Below are 25,846 nucleotides of genomic sequence, written 5' to 3'. Positions count from 1 at the left end.
AAAAGAAAAAAGCAAATGAATCTGGTTGGGACAGTAGCTAAAATGGATTCCCAGTGGCCAGCTAATTGATGCTGTGAGGAAATTCAGGCTCCATTTGCTACCTCTTCTGATTTTCAGAGAATCAGAAATCTACATTTTTTATGTATGTGATAGCTCTTGATTTTTAAATGGCAGCCCAGATTTAAAATAAACTATGAGGACCAACAAAGATATATTGACTGCAAGTAGCAAATGGCCCAGGGCTTACTTTTGTGCTGGACATTAGAGCACTGAGTATGCAAAAGGCTTTCAGGAGGAGTTTTTCATAGTGCAAATCCCTTGGTACCAAGGAAGTTTAAAGGGGGAGTAGAACAAAAGATAATTAAGAATTTCTTAGATTTGAAGTTTTAGATTAAAAATACTTGGAGATAAGTAGTTAATCCAAGTTATTTTTTAAAACAGATTTGATTCAGCCCCAATATTTTCTACATGTTTTTTAAATTTATCCTAAGCATCATGTCAGTTAAATAGGATACACAGTCATGCACCACTTAACGATGATGTGTTCTGAGAAATGCCTCGTTAGACGATTTTATTGCTGAGTAAACATAGGGTCTACTTACACAAACCTAAATGATGTTGCCTACCACACATCTAGGCTACATATGGTATAACCATGTTGTATATGCAGTCAGTCATTGACTGAAACATTATGCAGGGCATGGCTTTATTTTATGTTTTATATCCCTTTATTAAGCTATATATGTAACACACATGCAACTGGTAAAAATAGATAAACTCTGAAGAGAAAAAAACAGCCAGACCTTTACAATTTTGCACTAGCAGCAAGTGTATCACTGGAATTATGTTTTGTCAGCAAACTTTCCATTTGTGGACCACACTACTTCCGTTGCAACTACTCAGTTCTGCCATCACAGTGTACAAGCCTTTTAAATGAAAGGTCCTGGATTAAGAACTTTTGAAATTAGCCTGACCTGTGGTGGTGCAGGGGAGAAAGCATTGACCTGGAATGCTGAGATCACCAGTCCTAAACCCCAGGCTTGCCCAGTGGAGGCACATATGAAAAGCAACTACTATGAGTTGATACTTCCTGCTCCTCCCTGCTTTCTTTCTCACTCTTCCCTCTCTCTAAAATCAATAAAATCTTAAGAAAAAACATTTGAAATTAGAAAAAAATCCCACAGGTTAGCCTTGTTTTAGGTTAGTGCTTTGAGATGGATCTTTCTTTCCTGTACCTGTATTTTCAGGCATACCATTCTGTGGAAGAAATTGCATTCAAAGTTACTATAGATCTGTCCTTTCATCTCCTGCTCCCTTTTTTCTTAGATACTATGTTAAAAAGTTTTGTTTGCTAGTTAAACATTGAGTTACTTTATTTCCAGGCATATTTCATAATCAATTCTAGCAAAGAGGGAGCAAAATATCTGCAAATGGGAGAATTATTAAAGACAGGCTGTTTCATTCTAAAGTTTTGCATTACTATCAAAGTGAGAATTTCTAAAGGAAATAAAATATTTGTTAGTATATTTTAAGTCATTTATTAAGTTCCTTATCTAAAATTACAGTTGCACTCAAACCAATAAAACAATTCCAATAAATTTTAAAAATATCTCCATTCCTGCCACTCTTCACTGTCTTCCTCTGTCCTTTTCCTTTGAGTAATGTGTAAACCTTGTGTATATCTCCCATATATTTTTGTCCTTAAACATGAACAATTACTTAAATTTATTTTTTGCAAAAATAAAATGATACATTATACATTTTTCTGTAATTTACTTTTTAATATTCACCTGTACATTTTGGATTTTCCTTCCAGGCAATCCATGAGTCCGATGGTTATAGTCTATTTCCAGTGTGCTGGTCCCAGTACCCGCTTTACTATTCCCCAGTGGTGATATTTCAGTTTGTTTCCTCTTTGAGATTTAAAAGTAGTGCTACAATAAACATTCTTATACTTTTGTCTATTAATTTTACTTCTATAAAATAGGTTTCCTAAACCATTTCCAGAGTTTTCTATTTCTTAGGAAGGTCTTGCTCCAATTTTAGAGGACAAGAGGATAAAGGAAATGAGTGTGCAGTTTTTCATGTATGCACGTGTGTGTGTATACGTACACATATAGATTTAACAATTTTAATCCATTTGGAATTAATTACTGTATATGGTGTTATACAGGATGTCAGCTTTATATATATCCAGAAACAAAGCAATAACGTTACCTGGAAATAAAATCATGCATATTATTAATATACAATGTTTATTTCTAAATAAAGACATGTTTCTTCATTAGAGTTTTATAATGATTCTGTCCAGTTTTAATAAAAAGGTAGTTGGGATTATATTTTGAATGTTATTCATTTTAAGTATAGGATATCCCAAAATAAATTCACAGTTGACATTGAGTTAGATATTCATTGATACATGTATGTTCTGAAATTTCTTTGACAACTCTTCCTCTTCCCTACTTTCTAATATCTTTATAATGTAATGTTTCATAATACTTAAAATATGCTAGTAAATTCTGAAAATTTAGTATCTTTTATTAGAGTACTGATTATAATGTGGTAGATTCCTTTGATCTTTTATAATCTGCAGATGAAATCATATGCCCCTATGACAGTATTTAAACCTATTTAACTTTCTTGCCTTCATGTTGCAGACCTAATGACGGTGGGTGTTGGGCAGGACTTTTTAGCATTTTTCCCATTTTTACAGACTGACGGGTTGGATTTTGAGGATAATTTTAATTTTTATTCTCTTGTTTGTATGTCATAAGAGAAATGATATAATGCCTTGGTGAAATGCGTTCAGACACATAAATTGTCTCCTTTTATTTGACCCTGAATTCCTCGTGTTCCCTGGGGCAGGTTGTGATTCTCCACGCTTACTCTGCAGGCTCAGTCCTGTCCTCCACTTATATGTATTGATATTTCAGTTTGTGAAGTTTAAGTGAAGTATTAGGGTGTGCATTTTTAACTCCAGATTCAAGTTGCCTCTTTCAACTGAAGCGTTACCAAAGAAATGCTCTGATTTCTGCTCTGTTGTGCAGAAATCAGGAAGAGTTGTGATTAATTATTACTATAGAAATTTCTACTACAGCCACCTTTGTTTTATTTCTATTTTTAATGGAAACACATTGGTTACGGTTGTTATGGTCTACTTTTGCTTATTTGTATAGATAAGGAATTCAAAGAATATTGAGTTGTGCAAACAAAATCTTAAAGAGTGCTAAGAAATAAAGATACAGTTCTCCACGTGATGACACAGAACTGGTGTGAAGTCACCACTGCAACTGCTGAACACGGAGTCCTTAGCTTAAACTACTGAGATCATTGGTGCTGGACTCTTGTGTTCCTGCTACTGCTACCCAGGGTTACACAGATTCCATCACCCAGATCGAATCCCCAGTCTTTGTTATCTTTGTGTCGTTACTTTGCTGTTCTGAGATGGGTGTTTTTGAGCGCCAGTCAAAATGTAGGTTCCATTCTTGTGCATTAGTTTTTGGGAAGACTAGTATACACATACACACACACACACACACACACACACACACTTATTTTTTTGAGAGTATGTTTATTAAAGTTGGGGACAGTGAAACGAGGAAGGGCTTAGAAGAAGCAACAGGAGAGACCTAGGTGGGGCTGCTTTAGCTCTGTAGAGATGTTAGACTAAAGAGGCGAGTCAAAGCAGGGCTGCTGTTGGCTCACCTGAGAAGTCCCAGGAAAGGAGGCCTTGGACACAGGTTCAGGGAATAAGCCCAGAATGAGCTACCGCTACCTGTTCCTCCCCTGAGAGAAAAGTCATATGCCTGAGAAAGAAATGAGGAAGAAAATTGTGGGGATGCTCCAGAAGAAGCCCTCGTGGCATGCAGTTTTAGTTTAATGAGAATCAACTTAAAGATGGGTGTTTCTAAACGTAGCATTTTGGTGAAAATTCCGATAGCCATAGTCAAAATTTATGATCTCATTAATCATCACTATTCTATCTTGGCTTCAAACTACCTCAGAAAATTAAGGGAGAGAAATTAACATTGAAAGTCAAACTGCAGACAGTTTTTACAAACTTTATGACTTTTAATATTGTGCTTAGGTAAGTGGGGATTATAAAGAATCATAAAGAATTATAATAAGGAATACAAGAAACTTAATTTTATTGTTTCACACTGGCATGCAGTTAAAGTTTCCTTTGGGAAAAAAGGTGTCATGTATTTCAGTTTATCAGTTGTATATGGAATCTACATTTATAAATTATAAGTTTAAATTCTTAAAATTGTTATTTTAAAAATTTAAATTTGGAAACTAAAGAACTCTGAGATAAGATTAATTTTATCTTAGTCATATTTAACTTTATGAAATGGGTTTCATGCTACATAAAATCTTAAACTCAGTTTTTTCAACATTAAGCCACCAAAATTCATCCATATTGTTCAATATAATCCATTAAATTTTACCTCTTCTGTAGTGTGAGCATATCAAAATTCACCCACCCACTTCTTTTGAGACTTCAAAACACAATCTTTTTAATTACTTGGGATTGTTTTCCCCCACCTTCCAACACTAGGCAACCACTAATCTACGATCTGTCTTTATGTATTTAATATAAACACAGTCATATACTATGTTATCTTTGTATCTGGCATATTTCACATTACATGTCTTCAAGGTTCATATATGCTGTAGTATATGTCACTACTGTATTATTTTATTGACTGAATAAGTATCCTGTTGTATGGATATACCACATTTAATTCATCCCTTAGTTGCTGGTCATCTCAGTTGTTTCCAGCTTTTGGTCATGATTATGAACATTTATGAAATTTTTCTGTGGCCTTATATATTTTTATTTCTCTTGGTTACATATGAGTGGAATTGTTGGGTTATATGGTTATATACAGCTTGTGAATCTCCCAGACTGTTTTCTAAACCAGCTGAACCATTTTATATTTCCACCAACACTGAGAATTCAGATTTCCTCACATCTTTGCCAACACTTGTTATTATTTTGTGTGTGTTTTTATTACAACCATCCTAATGGGTATGAAATAGTATCTCATTATGGTTTTGATTTGTATTCTCCTAGTGACTAGTGGTATTGAGCATGTGCTTAGTGGCCATTTATATATCCTCTTTATGGAAATGTTTATTCAGATACTTTATTTATTTTTAAACTGGAGTTTAGACTATTGAGTTGTGTTCTTTACATAATTCTGTCACTGGTGAAATTCTCTTTATCAGATTTGTGATTTGCCAAAGTTTTCTCTTGTTCTGTGGGATGTCTTTTCACTTCCTTCGTATTGTTTGAAATACAAGATTTGTTTTTATAAATTATGGTGAAGTCCAATTCATCTATTTTTTTATTTTATTTTTTGTGCTTTTGGTATCATATCTAAGGAACCATTGCCTAATTCAATTTTTCAAATATTCATAGCCATATTTTCTTGTAGGTGTTTTATACTTTTTAGTTCTTATTAAATTTAAGTATTTGATAAATTTTGAGTTACTTAATGGTTTGAGGTAGGGTGTGAGGTCCAACTTTATTTATTTGCATGTGAATATGGTCTACCAACATTATTTGTTGAAAAACTATTACTTTTCTCATTGAATTGTTTTGATCCTACTGGGAAGTCAGTTGATTGTAAGTCTAGGAGTTTATTTCTGAATTTTCAATTTTATCCACTCATCTTTATGTCTATACCACTACGACACTATCTTAACTATTGCAGAATAATAAATTTTGGATTTTTTTTTTTCAGAGACAAAGCAAGATTCAGAGAGAGGTATAGATAGGGACAGACAGACAGGAACACAGAGCGATGAGAAGCATCAATCATCAGTTTTTTGTTGTGGCACTTAGTTGTTCATTGATTGTTTTCTCATATGTTCCTTGACCGTGGGGCTACAGCAGACCAAGTAATCCCTTGCTCAAGCTAGCGACCTTGGGTCCAAGCTGGTGGGCCTTGCTCAAACCAGATGAGCCCACACTCAAGCTGGCAACCTCAGGGTCTCGAACCTGGGTCCTCTGCATCCCAGTCCGGCACTCTATCTACTGTGCCACCGCCTGGTCAAGCTGAATTTTGGATTTAAGAAATGGGAGTCCTCCATCTTTGTTCTTTTTAAAGATTATTTTAGCTATTATACGTCTCTTGTATTCCCATATGAATGTTCAGGTCATCTTGTCAATTTGCCAAGAAAGTCAGGTGGGATTATTTTTCTTTTAACAGATTGTACTGAATTTGTAGATCAACTTGGGAAGTAGTGTCATGTTATAATATTAAGTATTCTGACCAATGCAGCTGGCATGTCTTTTATTTGGATTTACTTTAATTTCTTTCAACAATGCTTTATAGTTTAAAGAGTATAGTTTTGCACTTATTTTGTTGGTTTTATTCATAAATACTTTTTGATGTTATTGTAAATGTATTTTTATTTCTTATTTTCAATTTTAATTGTTCATTGCAACTGTGAAAGTACAATTGATTTTTGTATATTTAGTATGTATCCTGCAACCTTAAAAAACTCATTTATTCTAGTAGTTTTTTAATAGATATCTTACAATTATATATCTACAAGAGCATGTAATTTCAAACATAGTTTTACTTCCTTCTTTTTAATCTTGAAGTTTTTAATTTCATGTTTTTTTACATGATTTCTGTGCCTTCCAGTACAATGTCAAATAAAATTGGTGAGTAGACATTCTCATATTGTTCTTGATTTTAGGAGAAAAGCATCCAGTCTTGCGGAATTAACTATTATGTTATCTGTAGATTTTTATAGATTACCGTAATTAGGTTGAGAAAGTTTCTTTCTATTCTGTTTTTTGTAAGTGGTTATTTTTGATGAGCCTGCACTCAAGCCGGCGACCTCAGAATTTTGAACCTGGATCCTCAGCATCCCAGGCCCATACTTTATCCACTGCACCGTTGAATCTGGAGGGCTGAGGGTACAATGGACTTTTGGAATGTGCAAACGAGCCTATGAATGCTCTAGTCTTCCAGAAAATTAAGCTAAATGGAATACTAAAGCTTCTCACTGAAGCAGGCTTTCCAGTTTTATATAATGTCCAACTCCCTTTGTTCTTTTTCCTGATTACTATCTAGCTAGCTACATACATTAACAGTATGAAGGAAAAATCGGTGAACTTTAAAGACACCTCATTTGAAATTATCCAGTCATAGGAAAAATAAAAAAGAGTAAAGAAAGCCTGTGTACTTATGGAACACCATCAAAAGAAATCCATAGACATTGAAAATACATCAGTGGTTTGCCTGCAGCGGAAAGGAAGCAAGGATGGGAAATGTACATGTGATAATGGGTACATGGGATTTTGTTTTTTGGGATGGGGTCGGTGATGAAATGCTCTGAAACTAAATATTGGTGATAGAACCACAACTTTGTGAATGTACTCAATGTCACTAAATGGTGCACTTTAAAATAGTTAAGATGGTTAATCTTATGTTACATACACTGCTCACAAATATTAGGGGATATTTTAAAATGAATATGAAGCGATAAAAAATTTTGATTTTTTAAAATTAAACAAGAACATCAGAAAAGCGAACAAGTCAAAGAAAGTTGTTCAATTATGCAAACTCAATTATCATGATTGAATATAGCAAGTGACATATTGGTGGGGGTGAACAGAAGCATGTCAAACAGGACGAGAGTGCCACACATTGACTGTTCGGTAGGATGTATGGTCACCCAAGATTGCCAAAACACACTGACCGCAATGTGGCATGGACAGGATCAGACTGTCCAGCAGTTCTTGTGGGACCCTCTGCTATTCTTGCTCCAGGGCAACTCGTAGCAGCACAAGAAGTATTGTGGGAGGCATAGGACAGTTTGCCAGATGTCTTCTCAGTGCATCCCAAGCATGTTCAATGGGACTCAGGTCTGGAGAACGTGAAGGCAAGTCCATACATTCAATTCCTGCCTCCTTGTTGATGAAATGCACACGATGGGGCTTTGCATTATCATTCATGAAAGTTATTTCCAACTGCTCCAGCATAAGGTACCACTATAGGGTGCAGGACCTCATCTTGATATCTGACAGCAGTCAGCAATCCATTTCTGATGACATGAGGTTGGTACAACCACCAATGCTGATGCCAGCCCACACTATGATTCCACCACCACCAAAGGAGTCCCTTTCTTGCATGAAACGTGGATTCTCCTGTGTTCCTCATTCATGCCAGATCAGGACACGATGATTGTTAGGCTGCAGACTGAACTCATCAGCGAAGAGGACAGTTGACCACTCATCACAGGTTCAATGAAGATGCTCATCAGCCCACCTTCTATGGGTTCTGTAATGTTCAGCAGATAATGGAATGCATACCATTGGTCACTGGACACGCAGTCCAACATGATGGAGTTGATTTTGTATGGTCTGGGTGCATATCTGTCACCTAGGGGCAGTAAGAAACTGTCCCCTCAGCTCTGTTGCATTGCTGGGCCTGTTCCTTCTTGCCAATAAGATCAAGTAGCAGTCATCTCTTGCTGTGTGGCAGATGGGCAGCCCTCGTCTTCTTTATACTGTGCCAGTCTTTTGAAAGTGATTCCACAGTCTGCTAATCACACTTTGGGATGTTCCAAGTGCTGTTGCCACTGTTGCCTGTGTTTGACCAGCTTCAAGGCGTCCTAGGGCTCTCCAGGCTTTACATTTGGGCAAATCGTGTTGCAGGGGCATTGCAAGGGCTGGGAAATTGTAGGGTGTGCACTTTTAGGATCAGGGAATATGCAGATAACTCCAGGACTTTCAGCCTTTTGTATAGTGCATTTTCACTAATGAAATAAAAGTTGATTTTGCATATCATTTACATAATCAAACAACTTTCTTTGACTTGTCATTTGCTTTTCTGGTGTTCTTTTTTAATAAAATCTTTTTTTTTATCACTTCATATTTCTTTTGAAAAATTCCCTAATTTTAGTGAGTATATATTGCTACAATTTTAAAAAACTGTCTTCCTGGTTTTCTTTCTTTCTTTTCTTTTTAAAAACATTCTCATGCTTATAATGGTTTTTATTCCATTCCATCACCCCCTCACTTTTGGCAACCATCAGCTTGTTCTCTATATCTACAGTTCTGTGTCTATTTTGTTTGTTTATTCATTTGTCTTATTTTATTTTTTAGAGTCCACATATAAGTGAAATCACGCAGCATTTGTCTTTATCTGTCCAACTTATTTCATGTGGCATAATATTCTCTAGGTTCATGCTTGTCTCAAATGGCAAGATTTCATTCTTTTTATTGCTGTATAATTTTTCATTGTATATCTTCTATATCTATTAATCTATCAACAGACAACAAGGTTGCTTTTGTATCTTGGATATTGTAAATCTGCAACGAACATAAGGGTGCATATACATTTTCAAATTGGAGTTTTCATTTTCTTCCGATAAATACCCAGAAGTGAAATTGTTCGTTTGTATGGTAGATGCTGTTTCACATAGTGGTGTTACTAATTTACAATCCCACAACAGTGTACAAGGGTTCCCTTTTTCCACATCTTTGTCAACATTTGCTGTTTGTTGATATTTATTGATGCTAGTTATTCTGACAGGTGTGAGGTGGTATCTCATTGTGGTTTTGATTTGCATTTCCCTGATGAATAGTGATGCTATCTTTTCATATGTCTATTGAATATCTATATGTCCTTATTGAAAAAGTATCTATTCAAGTACTCTGCCCATTTTTAAATCATATTGCTTGGGGGGTTTTTTGTTTTGTTTTGTGGCAGAGACAGAGTCAGAGAGAGGGACAGATAGGCACAGACAGACAGGAAGGGAGAGAGATAAGAAACATCAATTCTTTGTTGCGGCTCCTTAGTTGTTCATTGATTGATTTCTCTTATGTGCCTTGACCATGGGGCTACAGCAGACCGAGTGACCCCTTGCTCGAGCCAGCAACCTTGGGCTCAAGCTGGTAAACCTTGCTCAAACCAGATGATCCCACATTCAAGCTGGCAACCTCGGGGTCTCGAACCTGGGTCCTCAGCATCCCAGTTCGACACTCTATCCACTGCACCACCGCCTGGTCAGGCACTTGGTTTTTTGTTGTATGAGTTTCTTATATATTTTGAATATTAATTATTGAATCTATCATTGGCAAGCATCTTCTCCCACTCAATAGGTTGTCTTTTCATTTTGTTGATGGTTTCTTTTGTTGTGCAAAAAGTTTTTAGTGTGATGTAGTTGCATATGTTTATTTTATTTTTTTTATCTTTCTTGCCTGAATTGACATATCAAAAAATATATATAACTTAGAGTGAAGTCAGGGAATTTACTGCCTATGTTTTATTCGATTCTCTTCAGTTATGGCTTTGATTTGGTCATCATCAACTTCAGTAGGTCGACCAGAACATCGATCATCTTTGAGTGAAAAATCTCCAGAATGGAATTTTTTAAACCGATTCTGACACATGTGTTCTGTTATGCAATCAACACCATACACTTCACATATCTTTCTGTGAGCCTCAGTAGCTTTCTTTCCTTTACAGAAATAAAAAAGGAAAACATGCCAAAAATATTCGTTTCTGCACTCCATGTTAAAATTGATCGTAAACTAACAGCTACAAACAAAATTACACACAACTTACTTCTAAAGTAACCTAAATGTATCAAATGTCAAAAGGAAAAAAACCATAACACTGACAGAAGTCCTTTAAAATAATTACAATGCTGTGTGACAACCGAAAATACTTTCTTGTCAACATTTTTGCTGCTTCCCTGTGTTTGTTTCTATGTATTAGGTAGAGCTGCTATGTCTCACAGACTTGGTGGAGTGGCCTCGTGTAGTATGTGTCCTGTAGCGCCCCGTTGCACAGCCTCCCCAGTCATAGAGATGGACATTCCAGGTGCCTCCCTGTGTGGGCTGTGTGCACTGTACCGTTGTAGTTCAGACTTTACTGCTGTTGGTGGCACTGGGAGGGACTGACCGCCAGGCCGGTCATCTGCAAGGACCATCCATGACAACAGCAGGGGAGTTGCTGTGCAGGAGCCAACACTGCAGAGCAGGATTTGCTTCAGTGGGCCTTTGCTCAGGGAGTCCACCCCTTGAGTGTGTCACTGTGGAGGTGGGAGGGTTCAAATCTGTAGATTATGATTTTTAGAAGATTTTTATAAGAGTTTATTTGAGGCAAACAGGACAGGTCCAGAGGCAACACTTCAGTAGAGGAAGAAAAAATGCCTCCCAAAATGACAGTTTGTAGTTTCTTTTATTCATTTGGAATTAACAAGGGAACATAAGGAAGATTACCTGAGTGTGGGAGAAAGCAAGGCAGGGAAATCTCTATGATTGGATACAGGATAGTTAACAAAGTATCAATATGTGCTTTCTTGAGGGTGGTTACACTTCTGAAAAAGGCATTTCAAACCTAGATACATAGAAATAATGGACAGGGCTTGTTTAAGGCAAAGATAAACCTTTTGTTGAAAAAGTTAATGCCTGAGGCATAACTACCCACCATGACCTGCCCAGTGAGGAGTTGATGATTGTATCACCCTGTGAGATTGCTCTTGGTCACTGGACTGGTCAGATTTATTATAGTGCCCCATTTTTATCTACAGTATTTTTTTTTTTTTTTGTATTTTTCTGAAGCTGGAAACGGGAGAGACAGTCAGACAGACTCCCACATGCGCCCAACCGGGATCCACCCGGCACGCCCACCAGGGGCGATGCTCTGCCTCTCCGGGGCATCGCTCTGCTGAGACCAGAGCTACTCTAGCACCTGGGGCAGAGGCTAAGGAGCCATCCCCAGCGCCCGGGCCATCTTTGCTCCAATGGAGCCTTGACTGCGGGAGGGGAAGAGAGAATCAGAGAGGAAGGGGGGGGGGGTGGAGAAGCAAATGGGCCCTTCTCCTATGTGCCCTGGATGGGAATCAAACCCGGGTCCCCCGCACGCCAGGCCGACGCTCTACCACTGAGCCAACCGGCCAGGGCCTATCTACAGTATCTTTAATTTTTTTTTTTTGAGTGAGAGGAGGGTAGATAATGAGATAAGCTCCTGGAGGTACCCCGACTGTGATCCACCCAGCAACCCCCATCTGGGACTGATGCTCGAATCAATAGAGCTGCTGGTTGATGAGGGAGGGAGAGGGGAAGAGAAGCAGATGGTCACTTCTCATGTGTCCCGACTGTGATCAATCTGGGATGTCTGCATGCCAGGCTGATGCTCTATCCACTGAGTCAACTGGCCAGGGCCTACTCTTGCTATCTTAAGGAGGTGACTTTTGGCATACCTCAGGATGGGTGTTGGTTGCCAGGAAAATTAACCACATGATTAGAAAGTTGGCCCTTTTGATCACACCTGCCTGACCTTCAGGGAGGGAAGAGGAGCTGGAAGTTAGTTCAATCACTAATGGCCAATGATTTAATCAATCATGCCTACATACTGAAATCTCCATAATAACCCAAAAGGACAAGGGTCTAAGAGCTTCGGAGAGAGGGTGAACACTTGTGGAGATTCGGAGAGAGAGTGAACACTTGTGGAGATTCGGAGAGAGAGTGAACACTTGCAGAGGGCGTGGAAGCCCCACGCCCTTCTCCCATGCCTTTCCCTATGCATCTTCCATGTGGCTGCTCCTGAGTGATAGCCTTTTATAATAAACCAGTAATCCAGGAAGTAAAATGTGTTAAATAACAAAAACTTGATAGTAAATGTGGAGATCTAATTGGCTTTATTCAATAATTCGTGAATTAGGCAGCATCCAATCTAGCAAATAGAAAGGAGGTCAAAGGAGCTATATAAATTGGAAGATTTTCTTTTTTATTTTTAATTTTACTTATTGATTTTAGAGAAGAAGGGGGAAAGAGAAACATCAATTTGTTGTTCCACTTATTTATGCATTCATTGGTTGATTCTTGTATGTGGCCTGATCAGGGATCAAACCCACAACCTTGGTTTATTGGGACAATGCTCTAACCAACTGAGTTACCCAGCCAGAGCCAAAATGGAAGATTTTAAAAGTGGGGTGGGGGCAGAGTGGAACAGGTAAGTCACAAATGAAAAAAGGAATGATTTCAGGCAACAGTTCACCTTCCTTTGGGGAACAAAAAGGTCTATTTAGGCAGATTATCTTACTGGTGCTGAGCTTACTTATTCTAGACTGAGTGGTAAAGATTACATTCCTGGGGAAGCTTGAAACTGCTATTAAACAAAAAATTTAACTTCTACCGCTGGAAATTTTTTTAAAAGAATGGGTTTGTTAGGTTGTTGCTAGCGGGAAGAAAAAAACACTGGTTTAGGGCTGTGGTTTTCAATCGCCAATCTGCGGACCAACCAGTCCACCAGAAATTTTGTGCCAGTGCACAAAAATGTTAGTCACCCTGACGTTATATGACGATTACAGACCCAATGATCTTAGTCAAATTTGCTTATGCGCAGGGTGATTTCTGCCTTAGCAGCCCTGGAAAATTTCTTCTATTTTCACTGGGCTCCAAGTATAAAAAATGTTAAAAACCACTGGTTCAGGGCACAGAGTATAACCAACAGCAGCATGGGTAGGTAGAAAAGACAAATATGTCCATTGTCCCAGAGTTTTGCAAGTGTTTTTGTACATCAAGTACGTGGGGAGAAAAGTGTAAGCCATTCTGAAACATTTACATTAGACAAAGGGGGTGGGAGAAGGCTAAGCAGGGTTGGTTCCAGGAGAGGTCCAGCAGAGCCCACAAAGCTCAAGTGTAAAGAAGCAGCAAGGGTTTCTGGGGTTCTGGGATTCCACAGCACCTGGCTATTCTCTTTTTAGATAATCTCAGAAATGGCCACCTGGAAATTAATTTTAAAATTCCAACATACAGTTAGGAGTGTGGGCAGTCTTTTGTCAGAGCTGGTCCATAGCAATTAACAGACCATCTGTTCTCTTTCACTCTCCAGTCACTGTAGTTTTACTCAGAACATCTCAGAAGTTTTTTCTTTTTTTTTTTTTTTCTTTTTTTTTTGTATTTTTCTGAAGTTGGAAACGGGGAAGCAGTCAGTCTCCCGCATGCACCCGACCGGGATCCACCCGGCATGCCCACCAGGGGGCGATGCCCTGCCCATCTGGGGCTTTGCTCTGTCGCAACCAGAGCCATTCTAGCGCCTGAGGCAGAGGCCATAGAGCCATCCTTAGCGCCCGGGCCATCTTTGCTCCAATGGAGCCTTGGCTGCGGGAGGGGAAGAGAGAGAGACAGAGAGGAAGGAGAGGGGGAGGGGTGCAGAAGCAGATGGGCACTTCTCCTGTGTGCCCTGGCCGGGAATTGAACCTGGGACTCCCCCACACCAGGCCGACGCTCTACCACTGAGTCAACTGGCCAGGGCCAGAAGTTTTTTTCTTGTCACTGCAATTAGATTAGGTAGTAAATCTTGGTTTGGTGACGTGGGCTTAGTACAAGTGACTTCATTTGAGGCCTGTTATTTCTTTTTGACAAATGTTTCTATGAGTTCTGTGAGCTGCTCCAGCAAATTAATCAAACTCTAGAAGGGGGTTGTTGGAACCTCCAAGCTATAGCTGGAGGGTTAGAAGCAGAGCAACTGGCATGTGAAATGTGTGTGTTGGGTACTCTTAGAGAACTGAGCCCTTAACCTGTGGGGTTTGGCGTTATCTCCAGGTAGATAGTATGAGAGTTGAGTTGAATTGTAAAGTACCCAGCTAGTGTCAGAGAATTGCTTGTTGGTGTGGGGAACCCCCACACAACAAACATGAGAAGTGAGTGCAGTACCCTTTAAGCAAATACGAAGTTTGGTCCAGGCAATCTACATCTAAGAAATAACCAATGCAGCATTATCCTCTCTCCCTGAACAGGGACCCAGCAACCATATAGACTTAAGCTGGCACCCCCGTAATAATGCACTTGAGGATGCACACAAGCTGCCAGCACCGCTTCCATAATTAGAATTCATCTGCCCAACTATTGCCCAGGCACCTTGTTTTCACCAATGAGAGTGGCACTGTGAGTGTCAAGAGTGTGGAAAGAAGCAGAAGAGCTGATTATTAGCAGGCATGTCAAACATGAAGCACTGGCAGAAATCAGAGACTGACTTCAAAGAAAACTCGGTATTACCTGATAAATTGTGTGATATTACACCAATGGCTAACCTTCATGCCATGAAGATATATCCATTCCAACAATGTCACTCTTACTGAACTGTAGGTGATAGCGGGCATGAGAGGAGTCAACAGAAGTGACCTTGAACTTAAAACACCACACTGTACAAAATCCTCATCAAAACTAAATATAATAAGTGTATTTGAAGCAGAGTTCACAAACTATGTAAAATCAAAATCAAACTTATTAGCTAGCATTCCATAGGAAGAGCTTTCTTTTTTCTTCTTCCTTTTCTCATGTTTATGTATTTTTACTTATTTAATGGGTTATAATCAATTATAGAAATTATTGATGGCACAGGAAAAGCAATTACTTCAAATAGTTTTTAAACACTGTGCATTTAAAAGGGTTCTATTCTAAATCAGGCTGGCACACTTTTTCTGTAACGGACCAGACAGTAAAGAATCTCAACCCTCATCATTTGTGGATTTCCACACTTACAATCTTACCACTTGTTAAAATGTATTTGTAATCACAGAGCCAATACTCATAGCACTTTGTTTCAGTGGAGATGAAAAATGAGTCCCCTGACACACGTTCTCAGCTGAACTCTGACAAGGCAACCCTCTGCCTTCTTTAGGCTCTTATACTATAAACAAGAATCTTTTCATTTTCAGTCTATTTAGCACCTCGTTTTCTCATTTTCATGCCTTTTTTTGGTTTTGTTATTTAAAATGCCCCCCAAACATAGTACTAAAGTGATGTCTAGTGTTCCTAAGCACAAGAAGGCTGTGATGTGCCTTATAGAGAAGATGTATGACAGATAAGCTTCATTCAGGCATGAATTATAGTGCTATTTAATGTTTAAAAAAAATCAGTTACCTATAAAAATCACCTTTAAATAGAAACACATACAACTAGGTTATATATTGATTGGTTGATGAAAATGTTGTGACTAGGTGCTGGCAGGAAACTAACACTATATTTCCCCTAGGAGCAATGGTTTGCTAATTGAGTGTTTGCAACAACTTTATAAAATCCAACTACTGTGAATAATGAGAAACAAATGTATTTAAGGCTCCGCAGGCCATTCAGTCTACTAACTACTCAATTCTGCCCTTGTAGCTCAAATGCAGCCACAGACAATACATAAATGAGCATAGCTATGTTCCAATAAAACTTTATAGACACAGAAATTTGAAATACATGATTTTTACACCTCACGAATTATTATCCTCCTTTTTATTTTTATTTTTTGTATTTTTTTAATTTTTATTTTTGTATTTTTCTGAAGCTGGAAATGGGGAGAGACAGTCAGACTCCCGCATGCGCCGGACCGGGATCCACCCGGCACGCCCACCAGGGGGCGATGCTCTGCCCCTCCTGGGGGTGGCTCTACAGGGACCAGAGCCACTCTAGCGCCTGGGGCAGAGGCCAAGGAGCCATCCCCAGCGCCTGGGCCATCTTTGCTCCAATGGAGCCTTGGCTGCGGGAGGGGAAGAGAGAGACAGAGAGGAAAGCGTGGCGGAGGGGTGGAGAAGCAAATGGGCGCTTCTCCTGTGTGCCCTGGCCGGGAATCGAACCCTGGTCCCCCGCACACCAGGCCGACGCTCTACCGCTGAGCCAACTGGCCAGGGCCTTTATTATTTTTTTTAACAACGTAGATATCATTCTTTACTCACTAGCTGTACAACAGGTGGCAGGCCAAATTTGGCCTATAGGCTGTACTTTGCCAACCCTGGTTTAGAACTACAATCTAAATTGTTATTTACTAGCATTATTGTTAGTAATAATATTGGTATTGCAATTTAAAAATACCTTATGGCTACTCTATGTTAGGTTCATCCAGAGGAACTGCACAAGGCCAACGGAGGTAAAACAGTGGACTGACTTAGTGCATCTGGGCTGAGGCCGAAAAAGGCACCACCCCTTTAGCAGAAAATCTTGGGGGTTTTATAGGGTTTGAAAGTTCTTGCTGATGTGTGCGTGCTGCTAGGGAACTGGTAAAACTTCATCTGCTCCTTGGAATTCAGGTGGGTCAGTTTGCGATAAGTCAGTTCCAGGAACACCTAAAAGGTGTTTACAGCCTTTGAGTCTCTCGACCATGTCCGTTCCTCTTGGGTTAGACTGTGGTCACTGTGGTCTGCAAAGTCCTAGTGAAAATGGCAGTGAGGAGGGGCAAAATAGATCTATCTTTTGTTCTACCGAACACTATTGAATAATGCAAATAAATGTTTATATTACTAAGAACCTGGCTTTATAAGAAAAACATTGTTAAAGAGGCAGAAACAGAAAAGGTTATAATAAAACCCAGTAATGTTAGCATGAACCCATGCTTTGAATCTTCAACAAGTTTCTTGCCCTCCTTTAACAAAGAAAAAAGTGTGCGGGCTCTACAGCCCAAAATACTTGACTCCCTTAATCCTGTGTTGTCTACTCTCACCATACTGCTTCTTTTTATGTAAAGATTTTTTTCTCTCTCTTTGTCTGGGGCTTCTTAAATCTTCCTTAAAAAATCCCTTAATTCTAAGAAAGGTAGTTCATTCATGGGAATCTAGGACAGAAGCAAATCAACTATTCCATAGCAGGAATTCCCTTTGAAAACTTATTTTTAAAGTTATGCATATTTACATTCTTCTCCACAATAAACCTGTGATTAAATGGAAAACAAATACACAATTATCCAGAAAAATCAGTTTTTTCACCAAATCCTTCAGTCAAGTTAATGCTTCTAGATGCAACATTCTATTTCAGAGTTGAGGGCAGTGAGGTTCTAGGTAACATCACTCATCCAGTTAGCTACCTTGTCAGGGTCCCGCAAGAACACATCAGAAGTACACATACTTGCCACACAATCAAGTGGGCTGTTTGTTTGTTTCTTTTTTTTTTTTTTTTTAACTTTTCTATTTATTTATTTTAGGGGGTGGTGGATAGAGAAAGAGAGAAGGGGGGAGAAACAAGAAGCATCAACTCCCACATGTGCCTTGACCAGGCAAGCCCAGGGGTCTGAGCCAGTGACCTCTGGGGTCTAGGTCCACGCTTTAATCCACTGCACCACCACAGGTCAGGGGACTGTTTCTCAAACACACAATAAGGGCTTCACATACATGTTTTCCAGGGTAAAACAAATCTCTCAAACCAGGCCACATAATGTGCTGAGTCAACCACACCTTCACAGAAACAATCCCAGGCACTCACAGTCAATCCCATTATCTCACAGGCCCCCAGAACATTTTGCCCTACATCGCCGGACACACAATTTCAGTAATTAAAATCTCCTTCATAAACCTCATTCCGTTCCCCGCAGCCGCAACCTCTCAAATACAAACCAGCTGCATATGTGAGGGGGAAAAAATCATACTTAGAACCACCGCAAAGACACAGACACAGCGCTGTCCCCGGTCACTCACAGAACTCCCCAGGGGCCCTACTTAAAGTCAAGCCTTCGACGGACCGACCCTACTTAATGCGCCTGGGATACTTGAGACAAAGAGCTTGCTGGGGCGCTAGAGAATCCCGGCTCACTCAACCAGCGGCAGGGCGGACGCTCCACCCCTGAGGCTGGCCACTCCTGCGCACTCAGTGCGCACAGCCGGAGCTCCCAGCAACCCCTGCGTGCAGTCCCTCAGGTCCGTGGGGCGGTCGTCCCCTCGCTTCTCCTAGGCGTCACTGTGAAATGGGTTGGAAGCCGCAGGTGAGCAGTCCTGGCACTTGTGTTGGTTCCGGCCAGCCGTAAGAAAGGCGCTGTGGCCCGAGGATGAGGAAAGGAAAGGCTCTGCCCCACCGCCGAGGGTTGGGGAGCTCCGCACGTCGGGACGGGGTGCGCGTGGGAACAGCGGTGTTATAAACGGGTGAATGGGAGGGCGGGGGCGGGGCCAGGTGTGGCTTCTGGACTGTCCGGTGCTGAGGCCGGGACTAGTAGGTGATTGTGTTTGTGTGACTGGATTGCGTTCAGAGCCTCTCGTGTACCAGAAAGTGACCCTGGCCTGTGTGATTACGACCCCTAGCGTCAGAGCTGAATCTCAGCCCCCTAGCGGTAGGAGCGCAGCCGGAGGAATTGCCCCGCCAATCAGATACCTGAGCGCCAGTGAAAAGGTTTCCAGCACAAAGACCCGATCTGGGGCCCTGGGTGTACGTAATCCCGCCGCACTTCATCCTCGCGTGTGTGCGTGCGTGCGTGCGGACCCACACGTTCACTTGCAGCTCTGAGGGGGTCCCACAGCAGGTGCCAGAAACGGAGTTCTCTACCGGAAACTGCCAAAGTTTCCAGTTCCGCACGTCCGTGACCTCGCCCTTTTCTAAGGGTCAGGAATGCTCACCCTCTTCCTTCACTCTGAATTTGTGTGGATGGTGATTAGTGGATATAGGTGTTGTGCCCTGATTTAGCCAGGGTGGGCCGGGCTCCAAGAAAAGCCTATTACATCTTAAGATTCCCTACTTCTCCAGTCCTATCAGATTCTGCTGAAAGGGCTCTGAGAAGGAGAAATGAATTTCTATTGTCCATTTAAAAGTCAAGGTCAAGGCTAGTGGGTATTGCCTCGTGTTCTGTGAAATGCGTTTTTGTTTTTTAGGCCACGGGAACATTTGCTTCCTTCTCCTTAAATCACCTGTCCATTGAATTGATACCTAGGCCACTCCCTAGTGCCTGTATGCACATATTCATTTGACAAATAATTCCCATTACTTTCTTTTTATAACTCTTTGTAAAGTTCTTAGGACAGTGCCTGATACTTCATAAGTACTTAATAAACACTAGCTATTTGTTATGTGGTAATTTTGGGCAATAACCTATCTGCTCCAGTAGATCAGGGAAAATTAAAAGATCAAGCTAATTGTGTTGAATATTTCCTAGTTTTAAAGAAAGAGATACTCTTGGCTCTGGGGGCGGGGGCACATGTAGGAGTCTGTCTGTCTCCCCTTCTCTCATTTGAGAAAAAAAAGATGCTCAAATGGTCTAGACTGGAACAAATTCTTAACCAGACATAAATTAAATCTATTTCGGACTTTCAGGGAACTAGAAACCCTTTGTAATTGTATGTAAAATTGTTGTATATATTTGTTAATGTGCATTTTTCTGGAAGTCCATAATTTAATGAGGTCATCAAACATGACCCAGAAGGTTCCAGATCCACTGGCCTAGAATCAAAGACTAATATCTGAGAATGTTCTTTGAGATAAACTTATGTAAATTAGTGCCTAACAATGGGCAATTATTAAATAAATCACACTCCGTTCATGTCACAAGCCTACAGACTCACATTTCTCTTAATAACTAGAAGGTACCCCCTCTCCCCAACTCATTTTCTTATTTTATTTGTGTGGAATTAGTTTAATTTTTGTTTCTGATAAAATTTATGCAGGTTTATTCTAGAAAGAAAAAATACAGAGACCTAAGAACTTATAGAGAACATTAAATTGCCCATAGTCCAATCATGCAGAGTTAATGAATATTACTATTTCATTTAAATAGTTATTTTTAGAAAGGGGGAGAGAGAGATTTGTCCTGTTTGTTTACGCATTTATTGGTTGTTTCTTGTCAGTGCACTAACTGGATTGAACCTGCAACTTGAGCATATTGGGATGATGCTCTAACCACCTGAGCTATCACACCAGGACTTTATTACTATTTGCTTTTCCAAATATTTTTTTGTGCACTTGTGTACATGTGTACTTTCTAAAATAGAATCACAAAAATTGATTATTTAAAGATACTTTCCAACACTTTGAAAAAGGAATCCAGTGCAGTCATAAAGTTTACATATTTCTATGCCTATACAGAGTAAAAGGGAATGCAATGGTTCCCCTCTAATTTGAAAAGTCTTTCAAGAATTACACCTTTTAGGGTTATGGAGACATTGATTAAAATAATTACTAGGGCAACAAATTATCAAGTAAGATGTCCCTTTGTTACAGGGGAGGGAGGAGAGAAAGAATTCAATCAAGAGACAAAATGCGTTATATAAAGGAAGAATTTATTGGATATACAGGAAGAAAGTTAAAGGAAAGGGGACCTTGGGGACAGGGGATGAGCCCCAGACGAGCTGCTGCTGCTCACTGCTCCCCTGGTTGCAAGTCTCATGGGGTCCCTTAGAGCTTAGGGGCGAGGGGTACTAAGGAGTACATGCCTGGGGGAAGAAGAGGGGAAGTGGGAAGGAAAGGCACTGGGGACCTCTGTCCTAAGGGATTTTTAAGGGTGGGGATTTTAGCAGAGGTCCCAGGGGAGGATCTTAATGGAATATTCATCAGGTTTCCAGGTGTGTTCTGCACTGATTGGTGGGTGCCAGAGCAGGGAGTCATTAGTCAATGCATCTGGTCCTGAGGTCAGCCATAGCTTTTCTTTGTTTTGCTGCTTTTCTGAGCCTGGAGCTGAAACACAACTGAGGCCTAGTTGTTATCTCTAGGGGTTAATGCTTAAGTTCTGTTTTCAGGGTTTCTTGTTTGTTCCTCCTCTAAGGGGTCTGAAACCACATGACCAGGGATATGCCTGGAGAAGAAAGGTCAGAGGAGGTATGAATGCCAGGACCAGTGGTATGAAATCAGGGGGTCTAAACTGCATGACCGGCTAAGAGAGGAAAGGTCCCTGGGTGGTGAGGTCTTTATTTTCCCAGTTTTGCAGCTTGGTAGGCAGTCAGGGCTTTCTGCCCGGGTGGCCTTCAGTGCCTGGCCTATAGTCCCCCCTCTGCTTGTCTAACTGCCTACCACACCTTCAGAATTAGAGACTTCTTTTTAGTGGTTCAAATTTACTTCTAAGTACAGGTTTATAATAACGGGGGGGGGGGGGGTAGTGGTAGTAATTGTTGCAGGAACAAAGGAAGCGATCCCAGAGGACAAAGATGCCCAGACAGCGTGCTAGAGGAAGAAGATTTATTAGCCAGCGGAGCAGTGTGGCCAAATAGGCACCAAGACACAATCTCCCCAAAGTTAAAATAGCTTCTTTGAGTCACATATACCTTTGCAGCTTCAGCTTTCACGTGAAAGGCGCCTGATCTCTCAGACCTTCGTGTCCTTCATGTCTCCCGGAGGGGGTGTGTGTGAAGGGGAGGTTCACACCGTTTGTCCTTGACTATTCACATATCCCCGTTTTCCTTGCTTCTGTTGCAAGTTGCTTCAGGAAGCCAGGAAGCCCTGGCTGGATAGCGCGGCATCATCCCGAAGCACAGAGGTTGCCGATTTGATTCCAGGTCAGGGCACAATCAGGAACAGATCAATGTTCCTGACTCTTTTCTCTCTCTCCCTGCCTCTCTCACCAAAAAAAAAAAAAAAAGTACAAATTTGTAGTCACGAGGATGTAAAGTGCAGCATAGGGAATATATGTATTGTATGTCGTAATAAGTATGCATGGTGTCAGGTAGGTACTAGGCTAACTGGAGGGATAACTTTTTGTAAGTTACATAAATGTCTAACAACTATTTTGTACACCTGAAACTAATATAAAATATTGAATGGCAACTGTAGTTGAAAATAAAATACAATAATTTCCATACCTATCCTCCAGTAAACAAAGAAACACCCCATGGGATTTCTGTGGAGGTAAATGGATTTTATACAATAAGCTTTATGCCTCACAGTTTTTCTTTTTATGATGTTGATGCAAAATGAAGACAACAGAACAGGATGATCCAATAGCTCTTGGAAGGTACTATGGCTAAAATTAATAGTTTAGAAGCAAGGTCAAGAAGTTATGAGAGGCAAAAGCAGTGAAAAAAGGCATTAGTTGGGGATGTTCAAACATTCCTAGGCAAAATCCAACATACATGAACCAACTCACAGATAGAAAGTTGGTTCACATATTGAGTGGTGAAATAAAAACACTGCAGCTTTTTTTCCTCCAAGTTCAAGGGATTTTTAAAACGTGAGTTTCTCACCTATTTGAAGAAAAGCTTCCTATTGGCAAAATTTAAAAAACTGTACTCACAAAAATGAGGGGATATTTTATCACTTCATATTCATTTTGAAAATATCCCCTAATTTTTGTGATTGTATATATTTCAAGAGTATATATGGCCATGTAAAATGGAATAAAGAGAGCAAAAAGAAAATTAAGATTATGATGTAGAAATAAGCAATTTTTGCAGATTTTTTCTTATTTGTTGATGCCTGTTAGTGTTTCTTTGGACTAATACATATGGACACTTTACAAATATAGTCATCATGTCTATTTTATCTTTATAAAGACTATATATCTTAAATAGTTTCTAAAGTTTAGCATTTAGTGATAATTAGGTACATACATGTGTGTGTCTGTCCTGCCATACAGGATCACACCACCCACACTGTTGTTACCAACATTCTTCTCTCAACAACAAATAAACATATGTAAATATTCCCAATTAAAGATCTATGTAATTTTTAAGTGGCAAGTGTTTTCATCCTAGGGATGCTTTATAATTTATTTCCTACTAAAGGACATTTAGTTTCTTTCCAGCTTTTTCCCATTGTGAGTAATGTCTATCAGCAGTCTTACATCTTTGTGCACATTTAGTTATTTTCTTTAATCCCCAAAGTAGAATTTTTGAATCGGCGAGTTTACATGGTTTAAATATTTCTTGTCCATACTTTTAGATTTACAGCCTCTGCAGCTTAGAATGTTCATTTCCTCATAAACTTGCTAATATGAACATCAATATTCTTTTTTCTTTTTTAAGAGAGAGAGAGAGACAGACAGACAGGGACAGACAGACAGGAAGGGAGAAAGATGAGAAGCATCAATTCTTAGTTGCAACACCTTAGTTGTTCATTGATTACTTTCTCATATGTGCCTTGACTGGGAGGTTCCAGCCAAGCTAGTGACCCCCTTGCTCAAGCCAGCGACCTTGGGCTTCAGGCCAGCAACCATGGGGTCATATCTATGATCCCATGCTTAAGCCAGTGACCCCACCTTCAAGCTGGTGAGCCCATGCTCAGTCAAGCTGGTGACCTCAGCATTTCGAACCTGGGTCCTCAGGATCCCAGGCCAACGCTCTATCCACTGCACCGCTGCCTGCTCAGGATGAACATCAATAGTCTTAAAGTGAGATTTAATATCTTTTGGTGATTTGATGTATATTTGTTTTTTACTGAGTCATGCATAGTCATGTTACTCTCTTTGGACCTAGAGATTCTAGGTTTCAGAGGCAAGAGCTACCATTAAGTGAGAGCTGACTTAGAAAAATAAGAATTCCAAATGCAGCTTTAAATTTTGTAACTCAATTTCTATAAGTGATTTCACTTCTTTTAGTGTGAATCTTCTGTATGTTTATTTTATTTTTATTTTTTTTAAGATTTTATTTATTCATTATAGAGAGGGGAGGGGGGGAGGAACAGGAAGCATCAACTCCCATATGTGCCTTGACCAGGCAAGCCCAGGGTTTTGAACCGGCAACCTCAGCGTTTCCAGGTTGACGCTTTATCCACTGCGCCACCACAGGTCTATGTGAATTTTCTGATTGCTGCTTACATAGGACAATTATTATACTGCATAGCAATCCTGAGGATAGCTAATGTATACAAAAACACAGTTACATGAAAGTTCTTGATATAGATATGCTATTATCTATCTGCGGAGGGTATGAATCCATACCTCTTTAACCTAGGTTGTAAGAAAGAGAATGGCAAATGAAGTCATGCAGGAAAGCAATGTGGATGATTCTGATTGAAAATAGTGAGGAATCCAGACAATTCTGGAAGTTAATGTTCTAGCGGCAGGCAGGCAGGCTGCCAGCACAGCTGTGTGACAGCAGTAATGGCTGTCGGGGTTGGCCCTATGCATTTCTCTCTTTGTGTGGAATGAATCCAAGCAGTCCTGCTAGGCTTTGAAAGAGATTCTGCTTTAGATGATGTTATTAGCCTTATTAATAATAATAATTAGATTAATAATCTAATCCCTTATTAGCCCTACAATTTATAAGGGATTAGATTTGTTCAGACTCCCTCAAATCCCCCTGTGTGTATGTGTTTGTGGTAGGAAGGTTAAAAGAGGGGAAAGGACACATTAACTTGAATCATTAAGGGAGTTCTGAGGTTTATCTGATATCATGCCCTCCTTTTCATCCACCTAGCTCTGATTTCTGTGAACTGTGGTTCGCCAGGCAAGGAAACCCCAAGGAGTACTGACCAGTGCTTGAATTTCTGAGCCATGGCCCATGTAAGTTACTTTTCATTTATCTTTCTGGAAATACTGTTATGTTAAGGTTTTGTAACATTTCTTTATCCAGAAACTTCCTACTTATCTATGAACATTGTCCCAGTTCCTCTAAATCCAGTGAGGGATGAGGCTAAATAGTGAAATGCCTGGGTCCTCTTTTTTTTCAGTCATTGTTCATACATTCATTGACCAGATCATTCAGCCTCACCTATCCTACTAGAGATGCAGTGGAGTAGAAGAGAAATCCCTTGAGGGAGATGTTTGACCATCTCTGTTAAGTTGATGAGAGAAGATGGGCCAATTTGACTACTCGTGAGAAAACTGAACTTTTCTTTACTTGAGTATTCCAAGTATATAAGATAAGATTTGCTGTTGGTTGGCCTCAGCTTCAGTATATGGTGAGCTCTTATACTTTGTGAGGCTATTAGAACTGGGTAGGAATGTGGTTGGGTCTTGTGTGCAGAGATCAGGCATCTTCTCTGGAGAGTTTCTAAGAGTTCTACACCAGCAACAGGATTCCATTTGTAGTTGAACAGGATGTGCTCATCTAGAATGACATCTTTGTGATTCTGGATCACCAGTATCCAGAATCGACTTCAGTTTCCTCTAACTCAGGGACAAAGAATGCATACAATAAGGGATGGAAAATGATAGCAACTAAGAAGATCATGTAGGCCCTGGCTGTTGGCTCAGTGGTAGAG

General features: G+C 40.0%; 1 protein-coding gene across 3 annotated transcripts in view; it reads left to right on the top strand.

Annotated features, from left to right (window-relative positions):
• The window catches only part of LOC136380486 (zinc finger protein 14 homolog), a 104,296-nt gene that overhangs the window by 32,170 nt on the left and 46,280 nt on the right, over window positions 1–25,846 (top strand). Inside the window, exons 1-3 of one of the 3 annotated variants that reach the window (XM_066348303.1) lie at window positions 17,972–18,716; window positions 21,477–21,550; window positions 25,060–25,145. The exons of 1 other annotated variant lie outside the window; for it this stretch is intronic. In XM_066348303.1, the coding sequence (XP_066204400.1) occupies window positions 25,137–25,145 (9 nt within the window). In that variant the 5' untranslated portion in view covers window positions 17,972–18,716; window positions 21,477–21,550; window positions 25,060–25,136. One more of the 3 variants, XM_066348304.1, reaches the window with a different exon arrangement.

The sequence above is a fragment of the Saccopteryx leptura genome, chromosome 9, assembly GCF_036850995.1.
Source record: "Saccopteryx leptura isolate mSacLep1 chromosome 9, mSacLep1_pri_phased_curated, whole genome shotgun sequence".
Taxonomy (NCBI): Eukaryota; Metazoa; Chordata; class Mammalia; order Chiroptera; family Emballonuridae; genus Saccopteryx; species Saccopteryx leptura.
This window is presented reverse-complemented; position numbering and strand designations above follow the sequence as displayed.